The sequence below is a fragment of the Miniopterus natalensis genome, chromosome 7 (assembly GCF_054644295.1).
Source record: "Miniopterus natalensis isolate mMinNat1 chromosome 7, mMinNat1.hap1, whole genome shotgun sequence".
NCBI classification, from domain to species: Eukaryota; Metazoa; Chordata; class Mammalia; order Chiroptera; family Miniopteridae; genus Miniopterus; species Miniopterus natalensis.
In genome coordinates this window covers 18,155,684-18,176,753 of record NC_142087.1, presented here as the reverse complement: position 1 = coordinate 18,176,753, position 21,070 = coordinate 18,155,684, and the positions used below count along the sequence as shown (strand labels likewise).

General features: G+C 41.7%; 1 protein-coding gene across 3 annotated transcripts in view; it reads left to right on the top strand.

The window, feature by feature from the left end:
* Nucleotides 1–21,070, top strand: part of SLC23A2 (solute carrier family 23 member 2) — a 105,150-nt gene that overhangs the window by 27,447 nt on the left and 56,633 nt on the right. The window contains exons 3-4 of one of the 3 annotated variants that reach the window (XM_087818856.1): nt 17,726–17,825; nt 19,242–19,460. In XM_087818856.1, the coding sequence (XP_087674982.1) occupies nt 19,353–19,460 (108 nt within the window). In that variant the 5' untranslated portion in view covers nt 17,726–17,825; nt 19,242–19,352. Of the gene's footprint in view, nt 1–17,526; nt 17,826–19,241; nt 19,461–21,070 lie in introns of those variants that run through there. The other 2 variants (XM_016212056.2, XM_087818855.1) reach the window with 2 other exon arrangements.

Genomic DNA, 21,070 nt, shown 5'->3' with positions numbered 1-21,070 from the left:
AGCCCGCAACCTGGGCATGTGCCCTGACCGGGAATCGAACCCCAGTCGCCTGGAAACCAGGTCGATGCTCAACCGCTGAGCCACGCCCGGCTGGGCTATTGCTGGGTCTTTACATGAAATGATCAACTGTTTTTCCAAAGTCGTCATACCATTTTATATAACTATCAGGAGTGTATGGTGCCCTGTCCTTATCACACTTGGTATATTGTCTTAGCAGTTTTTCTTGTACAGTCATTCTAATAGGTATGTCACATATTCTTTTAACCCAAAGAATTAAAATTAAAAATTCTATATTAAAATGATCTGAAGTAATTGATTTTTACCTTCTTTGGTTAAATGATCTTTTTACCCCCTTTAATTCAAAATCAGAGTGTTGTGTTAGGGTAACCAAATAATGATAAAGAGGCGGTATTCTGCAGCATAGCATATGCAGGCTGCTGCTAGAAAATTAGGTAAATGTATTTTTCTTACTATCATCAAAGTTCATTAAGCTATGGAATCTTTGATTTACTGGTTGGATTTTTTTCGGTTTTATTTCTGGAAAATATGTATTTAAACTTTATAGCAAAAGAACATTGAGTCCACATTTTAATGACATCATCCACCTATTTGTGTAATTATTACCCCCTCTCCAGTCTTTCAATAAGATTTAATTTGAGGATGCTTGTTCCATTACTAAAAACAGAAGTACAAAACCACAGACATAGGCCAACACTGTTAACTGACAGTGCGAGATATTTGAGGCCCACTGGGTAATGACTTTCCTGCACTGACGCCACCAGGCACAGTCTACAGCGTGGGCTTCCGGATTCCCAGTGCGGTGCTGTTTTTCTGCTGTCCCTTGTATTTTTCTGCGCGGTGCTGACCAGGACACCCTGTGATGTGTATCTTAAGTTTGAAGGATGCTATCTTTCCAGAGGATTTACTTTCAGAGTTGGATACGCTTTTTGTACTTTCGTTGCTGAATCCTGGCAGGTGCTGTCAGCATACATTCCTCATTGTGCTTTGAGATTATGAATGAGTGGGCTTCCTTTAAGTATCTGCCAGGGAAGCCAATTTAATGAGTCTTCGATAGTCAAGGTGCACAGTGAATTTATTCATCTTACCCAGATGTTTACCCTTTGTTATGATTCTTTCATTTGAAGGTAAATAACACCCAGCTGGTTTAAAATTCGTACTGATCCATTTCCTTTTGAAAATTTAGTAATGGGGGTTTTTCTAAATAGGTTGTCTTACCGGATTTTCTCTCCTTTTTTCCTATTGTTTCACCATTCCAGTGGGAAGAGGGAAAGGAGAAGGTGTGTTTATTTCTACCCAACATCCCATTGGCCAAAACTTAGTCACACAGCCACGTCTAGCTGCAAGGGAGGGCTGGGAAACGTTGCCTGAATTTAGTTGGTGTGTGCCAGATTAAAATCAAGGGTTTTTATTATGTTAATTCTTTTTTTAAAATACAGGACTCTATTTTATTTATTTATATTTTAATCCTTACCTGAGGATAATGCTTCCACTGATCTTAGACAGAGAGAGAGAAATATCGACTGGTTGCCTCTAGCACGTGCCCCATCCAGGGATTGAACCTGAAACCCAGGTATGTGCCCTGACCAGGAATCAAACCTGCAACCTTTTGGTGTACAGAACCACATTCCAACCTGAGCCATTCGGCCAGGGCTATTATGTTAGTTCTTAATTGAATGAGAGAGGACTCTTAGAGACACCTGGTAGTCTCCTACACTTTTGCTAATGAAATAGAGAAGTTGCCATGTGAATCAAAACAATGCATAGCCAGAAATAAGTTGGATATGAAATGAAAATGTATTCTAAATCTACTTTTCTATAAGTTTGAAAATTTCCAAAATAATTTTTTAAAAACAATTTTGTTTTATAAATTATCCTTTTAATATTGTTACACTAGAGGGTGCTGTTAGTCAATACATTTACTTTTAGTGTGTGTAGAATTTTATTCCCCCCAGGTTGGTTTATTACAAAGTAGTTTTTGTTCATATGATAATCCTAAATATCCTTGTTGATTTGCTCAGTGCCCCTACTGTTAGGAAACTAAAATGTCACTATGTAACATTTATTTGGAAAGGCAAAAATAGATAATCACCAAATGTATATGGGTTTGTTTGGTTTAAATACAGTTTAGATTTTGTCCTTAAAGCGAAAACATAGATCAGAGATTACATTAATCACATTCAATATTTGGGGTTTTTTTTAGAGAGGAAGGGAGAGAGAGAACATTGATTTGTTGTTCCACTTATTTATGCATTCATCGGTTGATTCTTTATGTGCCCTGACCAGGGATTGAACCCACAACCTTGGCATAGTGGGACAATGCTCTAATCAACTGAGCTATGCAGCCAGGGCCAAATTTGGTATTTTCTTTTTTTCTTTTTAAATATATCTTTATTGATTTCAGAGAGAGGAAGGGAGAAGGAGATAGAGCTAGAAACATCAGTGATGAGAGAGTTGTTGTTGATCGGCTGCCTCCTGCACGCCCCTGACTGGGGATCGAGCCCGCAACCCGGGTATGTGCCCTGACCAGGAATCAAACTGCTATCTTCTGGATCTTAGGTCGATGTTCAACGGCTGAGTCACGCCTGGCCGGGCCAAATCTGATATTTTCAAGTGCATAATTATTTCTGAAGAATCAAACTTTTCCTCCATATTTGGCCAAATTTAATCTTTTAGTTGTTTTGTCTTATTTTTTTTGTCTTAAATTTTTACTACCTTATATAGATGCTAAAAATTGTTACTGCTAATTTTGCTTTCTCATACAATAAGAGGGGCATAACTAAAACTTGGAAAACCAGAAGAACAGAAAGAGAAAACAATTATAATTCCATTTTACAGAGAATTCCACTGTAAACTGCTTGGTACAACACCGTCTGCTTTCTGAGCACATTGCACATGTATGTATACTACTATGCTTTAAAAAGACAGACACCATCTGAGTTAATGCTACTGTACAGGATGTTTTTTCTACGTTCATTTTGTAACTGGCTACTTTTCTGAAGTATCTTATTCCAGTGCTTTTTAAAAAAACAACAACAAAACCCCTCATTTTTGCCCTGGCTGGGTTGCTCAGTTGTTTAAAGTGTCATCCCCATATGCCAAGGTTGTAGGTTCGATCCCCGGTTAGGGCACATACAAGAATCAACCAAGGAATGCATAAATAAGTGGAACATCAAATTGATGTTTCTCTTTCTCTTTCTCTCTCTCTCTTACTCAAAATCAGTTAAAAAACACACCACCCTCATTTCTGGGTAGATGGACTCATTACCTGTAAATAATTATTTTGTCTACCCTTTTCCATTATTTAAACTTTAAAATATTTTTCTTATTGTATTAATTAGAACTTACAGAACAGTGTTCTATAATGGAGGTTCTCAGACTCCCTTCTGTTTCTGGCTTAAAATGGGTCCCCTCTGGATTTTTCAATGTTTAAGTAACTCCCCCCCCCCTTTTTATATTATTTTTATTGATTCCAGAGAAGAGGGGAAAGGAGATGGGGAGAAGAGAGATAAACATCAATTGGGCTGCCTCCTGCACACACCCTGACTGGGGATGAGACCCACAACCTGGGTATGTGCCCTGACAGGGAATTGAACCAGTGACCCTTTGGTGCACAGGACCATGCTCAACCAACTAAGCCACACCGGCCAGGGCAAGATAGGGATTCTTTTTGAGGACATTTTTCTCCTATGGCAGAATTTCCTAAGGGTTCTATTAAAAAATCGATATTGAGCTTTATCGTATGCCTTTTTGGTTTTCACTGATTCTACATTTTTTTCTTTCCTCTGCCTGTTGATGTGAGCTGTAGTGCACAGTAGCTCTTCCCTCTTGTGTGTCGTCCAGTTGGGGAGCAGTATTCTAGAATCCTGCAGGGACGAACGGCTCTGCATCCTTTCCCAGCAGCGGAGCTGTCCAACAGGATAGGAACCAACTTCCTTAAGGCTCAGAGATGTTTGCCTGGGAAGCAGGCAGGGCCCTGTGTGGCTTGAATGGAAGGTCTCTATTCCCCTGTGGCCTTGGGAAGTTTGTGTAAGAGCCCCCTTGGGTGTACTTACCAAATTTACCACATCCGTTCCTTATTTCCTAGCTAATTTCTCTGTCCCTTTAATGTCTTTTTACTTCCTTTAGGGTATCTTGTTGCTTATTCTTTGTTTTTCAATTGTAAGGGTGTTTTTACAGTTTCAATTCAGACTCTGGCCCAGCAGCTATTTGGGAGAAAGGGTGAAACTTGTGAAGTTGTTAGGCTTTCTTGGTTGATAATTATTTTTTCTCTCTCTTTGGCATCACAGTCAGGCAATGAGAAGCATAAATGTCCCCTTTTTTGGTTGGGGCTGAAATTTTCATACCAGTTTTCACAAATGCTCTTTAGCTATTGAAAAATCGAGCTCTATTTTCTGTGGGGTGCCAAGTTTGATACCTATTATGTTAGCATTATCCGTTATATTGGTCAGAGTCTCTAATCGATACAAAATGAAATTGACAAGGAGGTGGAGGGTGTGCTCATACCCCTCTTGCGCCTCATCTCCTTGGAGACAGGTATGTTTATGAAACGTCATTCATTTCTTCTATATTGCTGACCATTATGGGCCACCTTTCAATGAAGTATTCAGAACATAAAAAGTGACATAATATTTTAATTGTGAATTTTATACTTTGGTAATATAAAATGATCATCTTTTCCCCATCTAATACTTTCTGGCAGGAATTCACTTGGACACAAAAAATAATAGTAAGGCAGCATGAATGTTGGTTTTCTTTATTTTACTTTGCGAAAGATATGTTTTGGGCATTTATATTTTGACACATCTGAGAATATTTTTAATAAAATGAATTTAATTTATAAGTTTAGTTGTTTTATTCTGTAGTTTGTTTCAAATTCTAATAGTAGTTTTCTTTAAGTAAAGAACTTTTTTTGTTTCTTTTATTTTTTTTTACCTCCTTTATTTTGAGTAAAAAACATTTTTTCAAAACCTGTTTGTCCAGTTGTCAGAGCTAAGATCTAATGGTAATTTCCATTCCTGTCTATCTGGGAGAAAGGATAGCATCTTATTTCCTGTCTTTATTAGTGTACTCTTGTTTGATCTGCTTTATCGTCATAATTACGTATTTTACATTGCATAACATATACCTACAGAATAACTTGACACATGCATTAGTTTTATAACTGGCTTTATGTTCCTTATTTAATTTTGTCCTGATCTTGGTGGTTTTAGTTGGCATTGTTAGCAGCCTTGTATATTAGTAACCTCTCTGAATCTTGCCTCTTATGTGGTTGAGGTAAGGCCTCAAGCTTTTTCTATTTTTTCTTTTCCTTTCTCAGCCCATGCCTTCCTGACATTGCAGTGTTTGGTTTTCCCACATGAAGGCCAGCTTCTCTGGGTATAAAATTCTTTGTGAAAACCTTTTCCTCAGTTCTCTATAGATCTGCATTTTCTATTAACCTCTGGCATTTAATGCTGCCTTGGAAAATCCTGGGTCATCTTAATTATTGCTGCTATTTAAGTAAACCAAACATCTCCTTCCTCCTGAATATGTCTATGACTTTTCCATCTTGTAGTTAAATTATTTTACCAGGGCATGTCCAAGTATAGGTTTCTTCTCTCTGATTTCTTGTGAATCTGGTGTGTCCCTGTATCTCTATACTCAGATTTTTCTTTACCTCAGAATAGTTTTTTTTTTTTATTCTATACTTTTATATTTAAGTGTGTTCCATTTGTTCTTTATAACAAAGTTTTATTGAGATATAATTCACATACCATAAAGTTCTTGCATTTAAAGCGTACAGCTCAGTGGCTTCTAGTAAATCAGACTTGTGCAGACATCACCACAATCAAATTTTAGAGTAGTTTCTTCATCCCATAAAGAAATCCCAAACCCATTAAGTCTCTCCCCATTCCTGTCCCCCATTTCCACCCAGCCCCAGGCAACCACTAAGCTGTTTTCTGTCCCTGTAGATTTGCCTCTTCTGGACATGTTATAGAAATGGACTCATACGACATGACTGGCTTCTTTGTTCTTTTTGTCTTTCAGTCCAGTTAAGAGACGCTGATCGTTCGTGCCTTGGCTGTGCTCTTTGCTTTTCCCCCTCGTGGACCTCACCTCTGAACTGGTGTTGCCTTTCTGGCCATAACTCTGGCAATACCAGCTTGTCCTCCACCTTTCAGTCTTCTCCAGTTTCACTTTATTGCTTCTAAATTAATTTTGTGCTTTTAGTTTCCTTGCAATCCTTCCCCACCTCAGCTTGTTGTCTCTTGGTTTCAGTCCATTTCTTTACCTAATTGTCTGATCTTGTTTCCCTTTTTAAAAAAGCAGCAACTGTTTTGTTTGTTTTTATTCTTTTCTCCTTTGTTCAAATTGAACTTTTACTTTCTGCAGGAGGATCTCTCCGAGGTTAGCGACTTCACACAGTAGCTTGAGGACAGTGCTTGTGTTCAGGATACAGAAACTCAAGAGTATTTTTTAGTAGGCTACATGCTGGTTTTTTCTCTTGGCTCACGTAGGAGCAAGGGGTGTTCTGGTCTACCTGGGTGTGTTCACCCAATGGGTTGGGTGTGTCACGTGTGACCTGTGTTCTGAGCACGTGTGGGGCATCTCCTGCCCCTGCACAGTTAAAGCTCTTAGCCTTCTCTCTAGTTTCTACTGTGGCTTCTCCTCCAGTCAAGTGGTATCTTCCTTTTATGCTCATTGCTGATTTCCTTATGTTTATTCACAAATAAGTAACACTTAGAGCTCCTTTCCTCCAGGAATTGTCCTGGTTCCTCTTCTGCCTTTATCCCAGAGACCCCGTCTTCCAAGATGTGCTTTGCTGCTGGTAGATTCCCCCTCTGCTGGCTGTTTCTCATTTGAGCCTTGTGGTCCCTGTCCGGATTTGAGAAGTGCAGTCAGGTGTTGGGGAGATGGAGGCAGGGATTTGTCCTCACAGCCTATCCCAAGGGGCATAGGTGCCCACTCCTAGGTTTCTGGCAGACTCTGGCCTAGAGTCAGGACTAGAAAGGCTGACTATAGGTGACGTTTCTTCCCTCTTACTGGTACTAGATTGTCAGTGTGTGTTTGCCTTTTTTGTGTCTTCATGGGCACTTTTCACTGTTCATTGGGGCCTCTGGCACTGGCATCTGCACACCAGATGCCATTTCCAAGTGGGCTCCATCAGTTAGTGCTCAAGATTACAGTGCTTTGTTGGCTTTGCCTATCATTTAATGAAGAGATCCTACCTTGAGATCTATTTTTAATCTCTGGAAGTCCTTGAGTTTTGAATACACTTGTCTTTGGGCCCCCAAATGAGGAAATGAAAAATTACCAGTGAGTAAAATTAATCCCCCTTTTCACTGAAACTGAAAGCAGTGTGGGTGGATTTGTTTGTCTGAATGGAAGGATTTGGAAAGATAGGTTTTAATTTCCCTTATTTGTGTGGGTTTGAGAAATGTAATCCCAGCAGCTGCTTGGTTTCCACAATAGAATATCCAGTGGGCCCTGTATATATAGAGAGACGTGGATACTGTAAGCAGGCCATGCTAGAGGCATGCAGTAACCGTTTGTAACCAGGCGGTGGCTGTTGTGTAACAGAAATAGATAGCATTTCTGGCTAGGTGGTGTGGTTATACAATTTTGTCAAGTCTGTGGGTTATAAAAGCTGAAATTCCTTGGGCACCTGAAGTGTCTCATGCTGAGCATTAGAATAATCCCAGCCTCGAAGACGCCAGCACAGAATTGGCAGGTATGATTTCTCTCTGCAGGTAAGACCATTTCTTGGTACATTAGCTTTGCTTTGGGGAATTAGTGTCTTGTGGTGTCTGTATATGCCTGTGCCTGTGTGTGCATCTGGGTCCGGGGGTATCTGTTTGTGTGTGTGCATCTGTGACACTGTGTCTGGTTTTCTGCAAATATATGACTGTGTGTATGTATGCGAGGTGGGTAAGAAGCCTGTGACCCAACTTTGCCCAGCTAGGTTACCAGAAAATCTCCAAAGTCTTTCTCAGTGCTGTCAGGCATTATTTAAATATTAATAACTGAACATTAACATTTATGCAACTCTTAGAAGGCAGTGCCTTTCATTAAATATGGGAGAAAGTGATGATAAACAGCTGATCTACAACAATTAAGACTGTCAGATTCAGTGTTTTTCAGGTGCTCATTTACCTTATTCTCTGAGTGAGGTCCAGTCCTGGGACTTCCAAGACTCGGTGTACTCTATTATGTTTTGTTTTATGCAGAATTTTAAGGGTTGGAGGAAAAGTACACAAGCTAAAGGCACATAGATTAAACAAACTGGATGAAGAGCCTGGAGTCTCTTATAGCTGAATACATTTATTTTTAATCCCTTTAGGTCTTGGGGTTATAAAAATGTCAGGTACAGACACCAAAAAAAGGAAAACATCTGTGCACAGGACTAGGTTATCGCAGTCTCTATATAGAATGGGTATTTTTTTATTAAGAGGAACACACTTTGCAGAAAAGAATACGTATAGCATACAGGTGTGGGATGTTTATTGAAGTTAGGGAAAAGGTTATTTTGATGGCTGTGTATTTGCTGTTAACCTGGAAAATATTACAGTATCCCAGCCTCAGGTAATTGCAGTGCAGTTTAGCAGACTCACTCTTCAGCTGTCAGGTGACCCAGCAGGGCAGGTGAAATTTCAGCATGCCCCTTTCCTTCTCTTGGGACAGTCTGCAAGGAGGAGATGGGACTCTTGGTAGACTGGATTAGAGGGCAGTGAGGTTGGGGTGGGGAGAAAAGTGTATTGTAGAAGAGATTTGCAAATGGAATTTCTTCCAGACGATAGGAAGACAGCAGGTGGTTGAAGAGCTAAGTAAATGCACCAGAGTTCAGCAAAACTGAGCAGGTGTAATGGGTAGTCAGGGAGTAAGGGGAAGGTGGAGCTCGCCCTCTCTCTGCAGGTGATAGAAGGAAATTCAGCTTTGGCACTTGGGACAGAGGAAAGCATGAGATCATGCCAAAGAGGAATGGTATGGTCTGAGGAGTAATTCAGGGAAAGGGCTGGTAAGTGCATTGAACCTGAAGTGTGGAATGAACACTTATTTGAAATGTTTCTCCCAGCACACAGGCAACAGTAGCTGGAGGTGACAGAGGAGCCATCAGCTGCACTGGAAAGGGAGGGTGGAGCCGGGAGCTGGAGCAATAGAGTGGGTTCAGGGTTAGCAGGGCAGAGCCACCCCTGGTAGTTACCTTGGCACCCAAGGTTGTCTTTGTACTGGAATGTGGGGGAGAGGGAGCATCAAATGACATTTGGAGATGTGGAAGAGGAGAGAGCTTCTTTCTTTCCATTCCCTGAGTGTAACTGGGCTTTCCTTAGCTTCCTCCAGAATGACCTTCAGACGTGACCTCTGGCTGCTCATTTTCAGAGCCTTGTTCTGCTGGTCTGTAAGGGAACAGGAACAGCTTTCGTGCTCCCAAAATGATTGCTGCGTTTGCCACTTGTCTTTGGCTTTTGTCCAAGGGAAAATTAGCCTTTCTGTGCCTGTTTTCTAAACTGTGGAAACAATAACCACCCTTCCAGAATTTTGAAAAATAGGTATTATGTGAAATCATGTTTGTATTTTGGATATGATAGGCAGTCAGTTTTGCACTTGTTATGTTGTAATTAAAATTCTGTATAAAATTAGCTTTTCAGTGGCCCCTGTAATACATTAAAAATAGTGTTTATATAAAAAAAATCCATCATTTGCACAAAAAGTGATGCATTAAGTCACACATAGTAGTAACAAATGCAGTAGAACTCATCTTGATTCTGCTTGACTTTTCTCAAATATACATTTATATTTTAATTCTGGCCCACAGGCTATACCTTCTGCTTCCCTACTTCTCCCTCTCCCTTCTCTTGTCCCAGCCACATGATTTCCTTGAATAAATCTGGAGGGCAGGGATTAGGTTTTGTTTCCACTATATAACTAACTGGCCCGTGGAAAATGTTTAGGTCTTCTCCAGATATTTGAGTGCCTTTTCTGTGATGGACACTCCCCCTATCCCTGCCTGGTCAGGGAGCTGGACAAAGAAGCCATGTGCCATGGGAACAGGGAAGAAGGGCAGCTAAAGCAGGAATGCTTCTTGGAGAAGGAGGCTTTATGAGCTTAGACCTGGGAATTTGAGCTAAGCTAAGACCTGACACAGGTCAGTGTGGTCCTAGTGGCTGGCACCTGGGCCAAGAGAGGCATGATGAGGATGATGAGTCTTAAGGACTTGTCATAATTTTATTTAAATAAAGTTTGGGGAAGAGATTTCTGGTGGACGATACCAGCCACAGCATCTCATACCTACAACATTAGGTCAGAAAAACAAAGATCACTAGTGACTTTGTATTTTAAAGCCCCAAACCAATAAGGTGTCCGCAACTTTGACCTTTTACTGTACTCTCTTGCTCCTATATCACTGAAGATGTAGTCAGTGATATCTTCTCTTCTATATAGGTTGGCATTGCTTTTCATGACTCAGCCTGTGTAAAGCAACATCAGCAAACAGCCACATCAAGCTGGGTTTAAGTGCTTTTTTAGGACTTAGAGTTTATTTTGGGACTAGAGCTTATTCTGTACCAAGGGCTTTTAGGACCAAGTCTCTAGAAGAGACAAGGGTTTTTCTGAAGGGAGGGTGTATCCTTTAACATTTGTTCTATCAGTTGTGCATTTTACTTATGCACCATAAAGTAGTCGCTTTCGATTAGGAATCATCCTTCCCACTTCACCCCATGGATGGTCCAGGAATATTTCCATGTCTATCCAGCAACTTTGTGTCCTCTCCTGCCCTTGGTTGAGGTCCCAGACTCCATTTTTAGGTGATTGTTAAGTAACCTAGTGCTATTTGCCCAGGGGGCCCCTTTCTTCCACCTTAGAGCAGGGTTGTTGCTGTGGGGCAAGTGAGTCTTACCACAGATTTTTATTGTGTCATTTGCATTAATGTTTCCGATGTAGTAGTCATTCAGTGCCATCTATTTGGGGTAAATGTGTATCTCATTAACATTTACTGAGTATTCTGTGCTAAGAGCTAGGAATATAAAGATAAATTGTACAGAGGGGGACTCCACCCTTTGGGAGAACTCTTCGTGAATAATTCACTCAACTGTTGAGAGCTTTGGACTAGCAGCTACTAGGTGCTGATGATGGGAGGGCAAGTTATCTTAATTTTGGGAGCAGCTCAGCCCTTAATTCCTCTTTAAATAAGCCCATTACACTTCCAAGTCAAGTGGGCCCTGGGGATGTGGCATCTAAAGGTCTGTTCTGGGTTCTCAGTGGGTGGTTTCTGAGATGGAATCTGACCCTCAACCCTGGGTTCCCCTTCAGAAGTCTAGGTTTTATCTGGCTTTTTTTTTTTTTTTTTTTTGCTTTGTTTTCAGAGAGGGGGACAGACAGACATTGATTTGTTGTTCCACTGATTTATACATTCCTTGGTTGATTCTTATATGTACCCTGACCAGGGATTGAACCTGCAACCTTGGCGTATCTGGTTGATGCTCTGATGAGCTGAACTACCTGGCCAGGGCTATCTGGTTTATTTTTAATTTTCTCCCTCTTAAGAGAATAAGTCCATAAACCAAGACAGTGACAGGAGGCTGCACAGCTCATAGGGTACAACAAGAGATTTCCTTCCTTCCTCCTCTCCTTATTTCCTTCCCTCTTTCCCTCCCTCCCTTCCTCCTTCCTTTTACTTATTTATTATTGACTTTAGTGGGGTGACTGGTTAATAAAATTGTAAAAGTTTCAGGGGTACATGGATGTTTTCTTGATTACAGTCATTGAAGTGGTTTAGTTTGGGGCTTGATAGATTTTAAAGAAAGCCACTCTGAGGCCATGATTTTGGGCACTCCATTGACATGGAGAGGGTATAGTATAATATTTTGTTATTAGAGTCAAGCACCTTTTATCACTTTGGCAGATTATCTTTTTTTTTTTTTTTTTTTTTTAATATATCTTTATTGATTTCAGAGAGAGGAAGAGAGAGGGAGAGAGAGAGATAGAAACATCGAGCCCGCAATCCGGGCATGTGCCCTGACCGGAAATCGAATCCCAATCGCCTGGATCCTAGGTCGACGCTCAACCGCTGAGCCATGCCCTGCCAGGCTGGTAGATTATCTTTATGGAAATATTAGTTGAAGCCAGCAAATAACCTATTTAAATTGGGTACTTGGAATATGCCTTTTATGTCACTGGGCAGAACTTCAGTTACATTGGTGACTTTTATGCTGTATTTGACTGACCCCACACAATACAAAGCATTTTACCTTGAAACTGGGTTACTTACCCTTGTGAGATGTGCTCTGAAGTTTTTTCTGTTAAATTTAATCATTTAAAAATGTTGGTTGAGACCCAGTAAGTTGATTTCATGGCCCACTAGTGGATAATGACTTGCAGTTTGAAAAACAAGAGCAAGAGTTCTTGGAGTGTTTTGGAAAAGGCTGTAGAATGACTTTTTTTTTCCAGTTACACCCTGTTTGCGTAACCACCATCACAGGAGCAAACAATAACCACGGCTTACAAGTTCATTCATTGCCACTTAAGTAGAATAATGATATCTAGGATCAGTGTCACAAGTGTCACCTCCCTGAAACAGGACCCTAGGTATTAGGCAACCATTTAAGTAAGTACATTTAAAGGGAGTTGGTCATATACAAATTGAGGCTATTTGTTCCAATAATCTCTTTTTGGCTTGGGTTGAAAGCAGTTAAGTCAGGTCAGATGACAGCATTAAACAGAATTCAGTGGAGCAGCCACAGTTCAACTATAATCCTCTAATGATGGGATTTGAGCAGAGAGCCATTAGTTGGCTTTTAAAATGTGCTTTATCATTCAACCTGGCCAACTCTGAAAGCTCTTGTTTGTGTCTTGGTAAAGACCAAACTACCACTAGGCAAGCAGAGATTTTGAGGTTTTTTTACCCCAAAGTCTTCTTTCTTAGTCATACTGTCACCTGTCTCGATAGTTTTATTCGAGCAGAGGAAATAGCTGTATCCCACCCCAGGGTACCCATCCAAAGGTGTGGGTGATCTGAGGACCATTAGCATCAGAACATCTGTGCATTTTTTAACAAGGTAGGTTCCTGGGCTCCAGCGAAGACCCTTGGAATCAGACAGTGGGGGATGTTTTTGTGGGGTTTTTTTAAATCCTCACCTGAGGATATTTTTTCCATTGCTTTTTAGAAAGAGAGTGGAAGGGAGAGAGAGAGACATCGATTGGTTGCCTACCACACACAGTCCCCATCATGGGGACCAAGCCTGCAACCAAAGTACATGCTCTTGGCTGTAATTGAACCCGGGGCCCTTCAGTCCGCAGGCCGACGCTCTAACCACTGAGCCAAACCGGCTGCGGAGTTTGCCATCTTCTGATCTAGATGCGTATTGTTGGCATCTGGGTAATGTTTCAGTCAGCATTGAAGGAGGTTTGCTCATGTTTTTTACCTCACCATTTATGTATAGATTCTTTCAGATTTTCTTATCTCTTGATATGGTTATAATTTGGTCTTTTCCCTTCAAATACTTCCTTCATCTGTAAGTTGAATGATAGACGCAATGTTTGCAACCTGCCTTGTTCTTGGCATTAATGTGTCTATTTATCACAGATAACAGGTACTTTTATTTTTTAAGCATCATTTATTCCACAAAAATATGGGAAGCCTTTAATATAAGTGCCAAGTTCAGCATTAGGAGCGGGGGCTGTAGGCTGTGGATACTGCCTCTTGTTCTGCAGCTGTCTGGCTGGGCCCACAGACATTGTCTCGCTGTATTAGAACCATCTTCATGGTTCCCAGACGTGCAGTGAGGTGTGATCAGAGGAAGCACTGATGGGAGCTACCCCACGGGGAAGGGTGCTTATTTTGGAGGGACTGTGTGTGCAAGAGCCTGAGGGCTAGAAGAGGACCCATTACCTTCAGGACTTGAAAGACAGAAATGACAGCATATTGGGGGCCAAGCTTCACACAGTGACCTTTAGCCTTGCTAAGGAATTTGGGTGTCTACTAGGACACCATCAGAGGGCATGGTAGTTTCTGTAGCATGGTCGTGTTGCCTGTAGTATGGACGAGTGGTAGATCCATCAAGATGGGATAAGAAAATGACAAGAGGCTGTTGTGTGTGTACTGCTGATGAAAGGATGTCTTGTGCTGTGGAGTGACCAGACTACGCAGGTTTGGGACTCTTGGTCTGAGGAGGGTGGGCTTCAGCATTCCCTGTCCCTCAGAGCTCCCTCAAATCACAGGGAGGGCAGGAACCACACAGCAGGTCAGCCAGAGAGTGCCTACAGGTCAGCTGGCCCGGGCTGTCTTCCTCTAGGAAGGTTGGCTGTAAAGTGAGCATAGTTTTATGTATTGTTTGTATAAACATTGGTAGGAAAGGACTACTGGTTAAAGTTTTACTCTTCCACTGCTTTTAGCTGTGCATCCTTTGGCAAGTTGCTTAACTTCTCTGAAGCTCAGTTTCTACTTTTGTAGTTAGTGTGCAAATCAAGTAATAGTATGCTTACTAGGGAGAAATAATACTATTTGCATAATGACAGGGAAGAGATGTGCCTGGCACACACAGGTGCTTAACTGGAGAACTGTCATTACTCTCATTGTGTTGTCCTCATCATTTTCATTGTTGGTGAACCTGACCTTTCATCCCTTAGCCCATCCTTGCCCCTTTGCCTTGAGGTTAAGGGCCAAGATAGCAGTGGCCTTGCTTGTTTTTCTTTCGCAAGGAGTAAGAAGAAGGGAGGACTGTGAGTGACTTGCTCCCTGTGTCAGATTCCCTGGGGGATTTCACCTTTTGTTTTGACAAAAATTCTAACACATACCCTAAAGTCCACTCTCCCCCTTTCTTATCTTTTGCTGTGCTTGCCTCTGAGCCTTAGCATTTCTCCACACAGAAGCTCACTGTGATCTCTGGTTTGTGGGCGGTTTTCCCCTAAGGCTGTCTTCATCACTCCCGAGTACTTGGTTGTGGAGTGCTCTGTCATTTTGGAACTTCCAGGGATGTGTTTCTTTGTTCAGTGTTCACTGTCTTCTCCCCTTCTTCCCTCCATTTGTCGTACCCGACAAGGGTGCCCACCTTTCCCAGGCTTTGCAGCCCTCTGCCCGAGCCCTTCTCAGAACATCCTGCCCTGTATTTTCTTGGGCCCCCTCCCCTCTTGTGTTCATTTGGGTTTTCAGGACACTCTAAAGGGTGCTGAGGTGTCAGAGACTGGCAAAGGGAGTGGGTGGGTCCCCGCAGTAGAGCTTGTGCGGGTCAGTTAAATACCTGGCAGAGGAAAGTGTACTGACTACCTGATGGAAAGTGGTCTTGTCAGGATGAAACTTGTCCCCCTTTGTGCCTGGTGATGGGGACAGTGCAGAGGGCTGGCTCCTGCTGCAGTGGATGGCCATGTCTGAAACAAACAGGAAGATAAAATCATCCTGGGAGAGTTAAGTGTATTCTACATTAAAAAGTCTATCATTTTGCAGTGGCCGAGTAGCTTAGTTGGTTAGAATGTTGTTCCGATACACTACAGTTGGGGTTTCGATCCCCAGCCAGGGCACATACAAGAATCAACCAATGAGTGCATAAATAAGTGGAACAACAGGTTGGTGTTTCTCTCTCTCTTTCCCTTCCTCTCTCTCTCAAATCAATTTTTAAAAAAGCTCATCATTTCCCCTGAAGTTAACATGGGTCAGTGTGGGTTGGAAAGCTCTGCTGGCATGCTGAAGGCGATGGGGCTGGATGTGGAGCAAAGAGCTTGCTGGTGTCTCTGAATATGACTGTATGGCATGTGGTCTTGTGAAAATCTAGCAGTATTTCACCATCTTTGCCTGTCACACCTTTTGGAAAACAAGCTCCTGGCTGTCAAGGTAAAGGTCTGCCTTTATGGGCTTTGCTCTATTTGGTGATACGCATGTCCCTGCTTCTCAAACTGGCACATGGTTCCTTTGGGGGATGTGATCTTGTGCGAAGTACCCATATGGCACATTTGGGATGCCATTTGGGGGAGGAGGGAAATATCTTTTTTTAATATATACAACATAATGGGTTTATATTTAGTATAGTATTTCTCTCCATGGGAGTGTTACTCAGTTAATATGGCTTTTAAAAACATTAAACCTCTTCTCCATTTCAGTGTCAACACAAAGTATTTTTTTACGTTAACTCTCTTCTCCATTTCAGTATTAGGTACATCAAATACATTTTTTAAAACCCTTTTCCCCCTGAAGAAATAAAAATTTTAAGTTTTGACTGGCTGTATTTGATATCTAAGTACAATATTAACTTGGGGGATAACAAAACAAAAATCTAATAAAAAGATGGAAAAAAGACTCCTCAGTGATGCAGAAGGCGGTGATTCCAGCTGAGCAGTGGTGACCTCCTAGGGTTCTGGGTGAGAGTCTCCTTCCAATTTTATGTGCTTTGCAGATTTTGATACTATGAAATATTATTTATGCAAATTCTAGCCAACTTACTTCTTTGACCTTCTTTCTAACTAGCAAATGCAAATTATATTCTGCATATTCAGTGCATTATCTGTTGTGAAAAAAATTTTTTCCATTTAACACACATCAGTTTATTCCCATTTGTAGTGATACAACTAAGAATGTAAAATTACCCAGTTTACTGTTTCTTGGGAGCTTTCAGACACCAAAGCTCAGTTGTTGTTTTTTAAAATATATCTTTATTGATTTTAGAGAGAGGAAAGGAGAGGGAGAGAGAGAGATAGAAACATCAATGATGAGAGTCATTGATTGGCTGCCTCCTACATGCCCCCGCCTGGGGATCGAGCCCGCAGCCCGGGCATGTGCCCTGACTGGGAATTGAACCCCGATCACCTGGATCCTAGGTCGACGCTCAACTGCTGAGCCACGCCTGGCCGGGCTCCAAAACTCAGTTTTTAACCTCAATAGCACAAATGTTTTCAGGGCAAGGTTCAGGGCCCTTCAGGGTCACACCTCTCCATTTCTCTTTTCTGCTTGTACCTCACCTCCAAACAAGCACACATGCCTGTGATGCTGACAACCAGAACTAACAAGTGAGCTGTTGTGTTTCTGGCTTCTGCTGCTTCAACAGAGGCAGCACAAAAAGCAGTGAATCGAGGACTAAGAACAGTTTATAGAAACTGAGGTCATGATGTTGGGACCTTGAGGTGGCTGGATCTTGAGCACTGAAGGTTTCAAAGAAACAATATATGTATAATTCTGCCTGGCTTGAAATCCTTCCTTCCTGGAGCTCTGAATGCTGAGGCTAAGAGGTTCCATAAGACGCGCCTTCCAGGAAGCAGCCACTACAGGACTGGCCAGGAGGGAAATACCTTTAAGCCAGGGATTCTCAGTTTTGGCACTGGTCGTATTTTGAGCCAGATAATTCTTTATTGTGGGCAGATAATTCTTCACTGTGTCCTGTGCACTACAGGATGTTTAGCAACACCCCTGGCTACTACCTGTTAGATACAAGTCTTTCTCCCCCAGGCGTGATGACCAAAAATGTCTCCAGACGTCACCAAATGTCCCATGGAGGGGGAAATCACTTCTGATTGAGAGCCACTGCTTTAGACAGAACATGGATATGATATGAACAAGAATATAAATGTATATGAACATTTAAACCAAAAGAACCACCTCTGAAAAAATAAATGTGTGCATCCCACTCCTCTGCTGCACTGAGGCAGAACTTAAAAGCTCTGGCATCTGTTTTATTTTTTATTTTGCCCTCTAATTATTGAACTCTTGAACTTTGAGTAATTCTTTCTCTTTTTTGTTTATATTCAGAATATCCTGCCTCACCCAAAGTTTCTGTTGAATGAAAAGTGCCCTTACCAGAATTCCTTCAACAGGAGGTCTCCTACTTGTATTTCTAAACTTCTTATAGGTGCGTCTTCACATTTGCTGGATAGCTGGGCCGGGTTCATTCATTCTCAGTGGGAAATTAATTGATGCTAAGATCTGACATCATTCTCAGACTGCCAGTGAATGTTCTCTGTTCTTTCTCACCCCTACCTGCTTGTACTGTTTTTTTCCTCCCATTAAAATTGAGGCATACCTAGGCACGTTTTCTTGTACATGTGCCTACCATCGTAGGGATCTTTTGTGCCTTTTATTTTTTGAAGCCAAATTCTCCAAATGCTTGTTAATCATTGGGTGGATCTCTCTTACTGTCCAAGTCATACTTTTGTTGTTTGAAATTGAGGTTTTAATTTTTTTCTTCTTCAAAATTTGGCTGCACTGGATTCTTTCAGTAATTTCCTATTTTTGACTTTTGCTTAGGTTTCCTCCTAGCCTGGAGCATTGCACTTTTCCTTGTTAAATAATATCAGATGCTCTGAGCATATCAGGTCCATCTTGGTCTACTGTTGATCTCCTTCACTATTCCCTAATTTCTCATTATTTTACCTCCCCTCCATTTGGGGGAGACAGTTGGATTTTTTTCTTTATGTTTATGTTGTTATTTGATTGCTATTGAATGTTTCGGTTCTCTTTTTTTGTACGGCATTGAGGTTTTAATTTATTTCTTCATCAAAACTTGGCTGCATAGGATTCTTTCAGTAATTTCCTATTTTTGACTTTTGCTAGCCCATTTAAAGCTCATCTTGCCACCTACCTGGAATTCTGTGTAGCCACTGAATCCTAGATTAGTTTTATCTCCTCTTTTTTTATGCTTTGGGTGCCTTCTCATGCCTTTAATTGCGCACCTGTAGGGAATTTAGAACTTTAATATCCAGCCAGTCATAATAAATTGGCTATAACTTGAAGTATGGTTGCCATTAGCCACAAGTGGCTCTTTGAATTGAAATTAAAATTAGATGCAATTAAAAATTCAGTTTCTCTCTTGCCCTAGCCACATCTCAGGTGCTCAGTAGCCTTGTGGCTAGTGACAGGTTGGACAAGGCAGATGTACATTTCCATCATGGCGTAAAGTTCTGTTGGATAGTGCTGGGGGCTGTAAGACATTCCCTGCCCCCAGGAAAACGAGTGATTTTTATTTGCATGGAATTAAATCCCTGAGTTTCCAAGGTCCCATTTTCCTTCATCCCATAAGAAATTTTTTAATCCCTAGTATTCTGATATTTTTGATGAGGTATGGTCCTCCTTTTCAGGGGATATTTAGAATCAGTGAATGACTGTAAATGCAGAGGGGTAGGGACTTGAAAAGTGTAACTAAGTAATATGTTTTTGGATGTTTTGGTGTAACTTGTATTCTGACTTTTCCACGCAGAAAATGCGCCAGGACCATGTGTCCTTTGTTGTTTGTGTGCTTGCGGTGATTTGGCTGCTTTCTCTCTTCTAGGTGCTAAGAGATGGTGCTTGTGGGACTCATCTCTGCCTGAGAATCAGGTGCCCCAGGTTCCGGAAAAGCCAACTCTTCCAGCCCAACGACCAAACCACCCACTTTTTCTTAATGATGGGTATTGGTAAGAACACTACATCCAAATCCATGGAGGCCGGGAGTTCAACTGAAGGCAAATATGAAGATGAAGCCAAGCACCCCGCTTTCTTCACCCTTCCGGTAACAGCGCTCCCCCCTCCCTTCTCCATCACTCTAAAGTCATTTCTGTATTAAATCAACATAGGATTAGCTTTAGTACTCACGTTTTCCATGAAGGTTAAGGCACCTGAAAGCCAAATGCTTTTCATGTGAGTCAGTCTTCAGGCACCCCTTTGGCCAACTGTGGTTTTGGCCCTGCTCTTGGCCTGGAGTCAAGCAGTGAGATTAACTCCAGGAAGGAAGCATGTATTGCCGTCAATGCTGAAAAGTTGGCTGCCCAGTGCTTACTCTACAGTGGAGGATGTTGAAGGCTTAAGTTTATCTCCAAAGATGTGTTCTTTTGGAATAACCTGTAACCTGACATCAGGACTTGTATTATTGTAAGGAGGGAGATTGAATGAATGACTTACTGTTTGGAAGCCAGATGTCCGTGATTTTTGCATTATGGCAGCAGCATCCAGGATAGAGGCAGTTTTACTGTACAAGTGATATCAGTCAGCCTAGGCTGATGACACACAGTCATTATATTCAGTTCTAGTATTTTTCAGATGTAGAATTATGACTCGATGTGTAGAAAGTTACCTAAAGTGTTGGTTTAAAAAAGAACACCGCTCTTCAGAGAACTTGCCTCCAGATGTTTTTTTGTTAATGTTGGAATGAGGTTAATGGCACAAGCACCATTCTAGGATTCCTTTACACGTGGCCCTGGGATCCGTGTCACTGCGACATTAGGAAGGAAGGAAGGAAGGAAGGAAGATATGAACCTGGCATCTTTAAGTACGCTGGCCGACCTGACTTGCATTTACATTTTGATTTTTACCCTATTAATTCCCAGAGAGATGTTCTACTGTTTTTACAACTGACATTACTGTTTTCTTCCTTCATGTAAAGTCAGTTTTGAAACTGGATTTTCTGTCATATTGAAGGCTTAAGGTCAACACAGATTTTCTAGAGGGAGAGGCAAGTAAGTTGTTCAAGTTTATATTAGATCACCTTTGAAAAGTGAACAGGAGCATTTCATGCCTGGGTATTGACTTGTTTCTAACATTCCGTGAGGTGTGGAGGCAAGGATGGGCCAGCAAAGGGGGGTGGGTAGGGAGTGGTTGCTGAGGTAGGAGGGGAAGCAAGGACGCTCCCTCCAGGCAGCCAGTGACTAAGGCATTGTGAAAGTGAGCTGGGTGAGGCATAAGGATGAACTGTTGCATTTAGCCAGGACTGGGTCTTTGCCAGGTGACTACCGGAGGACAGCAGTTGAGATTTGTGTGAGAGTGATTGTAGTGATGCTGCATGGACCCTGGGTGGGATAAGGAGGGAATTGAAGCTGATGGAAATGGCATTTGGGTCAAGGGTTTGGCAGGCCTGCTGGGATCTTTGGGGTTATCCAGGAGGAAAGACAGATGATGAAGAATAGGAAGCTTCGAGAGGTGGTAAAGGGGTAGATCGACCCAATTTGGTGTTGGGTTGGATGTGGGTGGCGAGGTACAACAGAAGTCAAGGAGGGCTTGGAATTGGGTACCTGGGTGCCTGGTGGTACCCGATGATGAAATAAATGCACAAACAAAACACAGGGTGCTTTTCTTGTTTGTTTTAAGTTGGTGTGGGGAAGTAATGAATTGATAGAATATAGAATT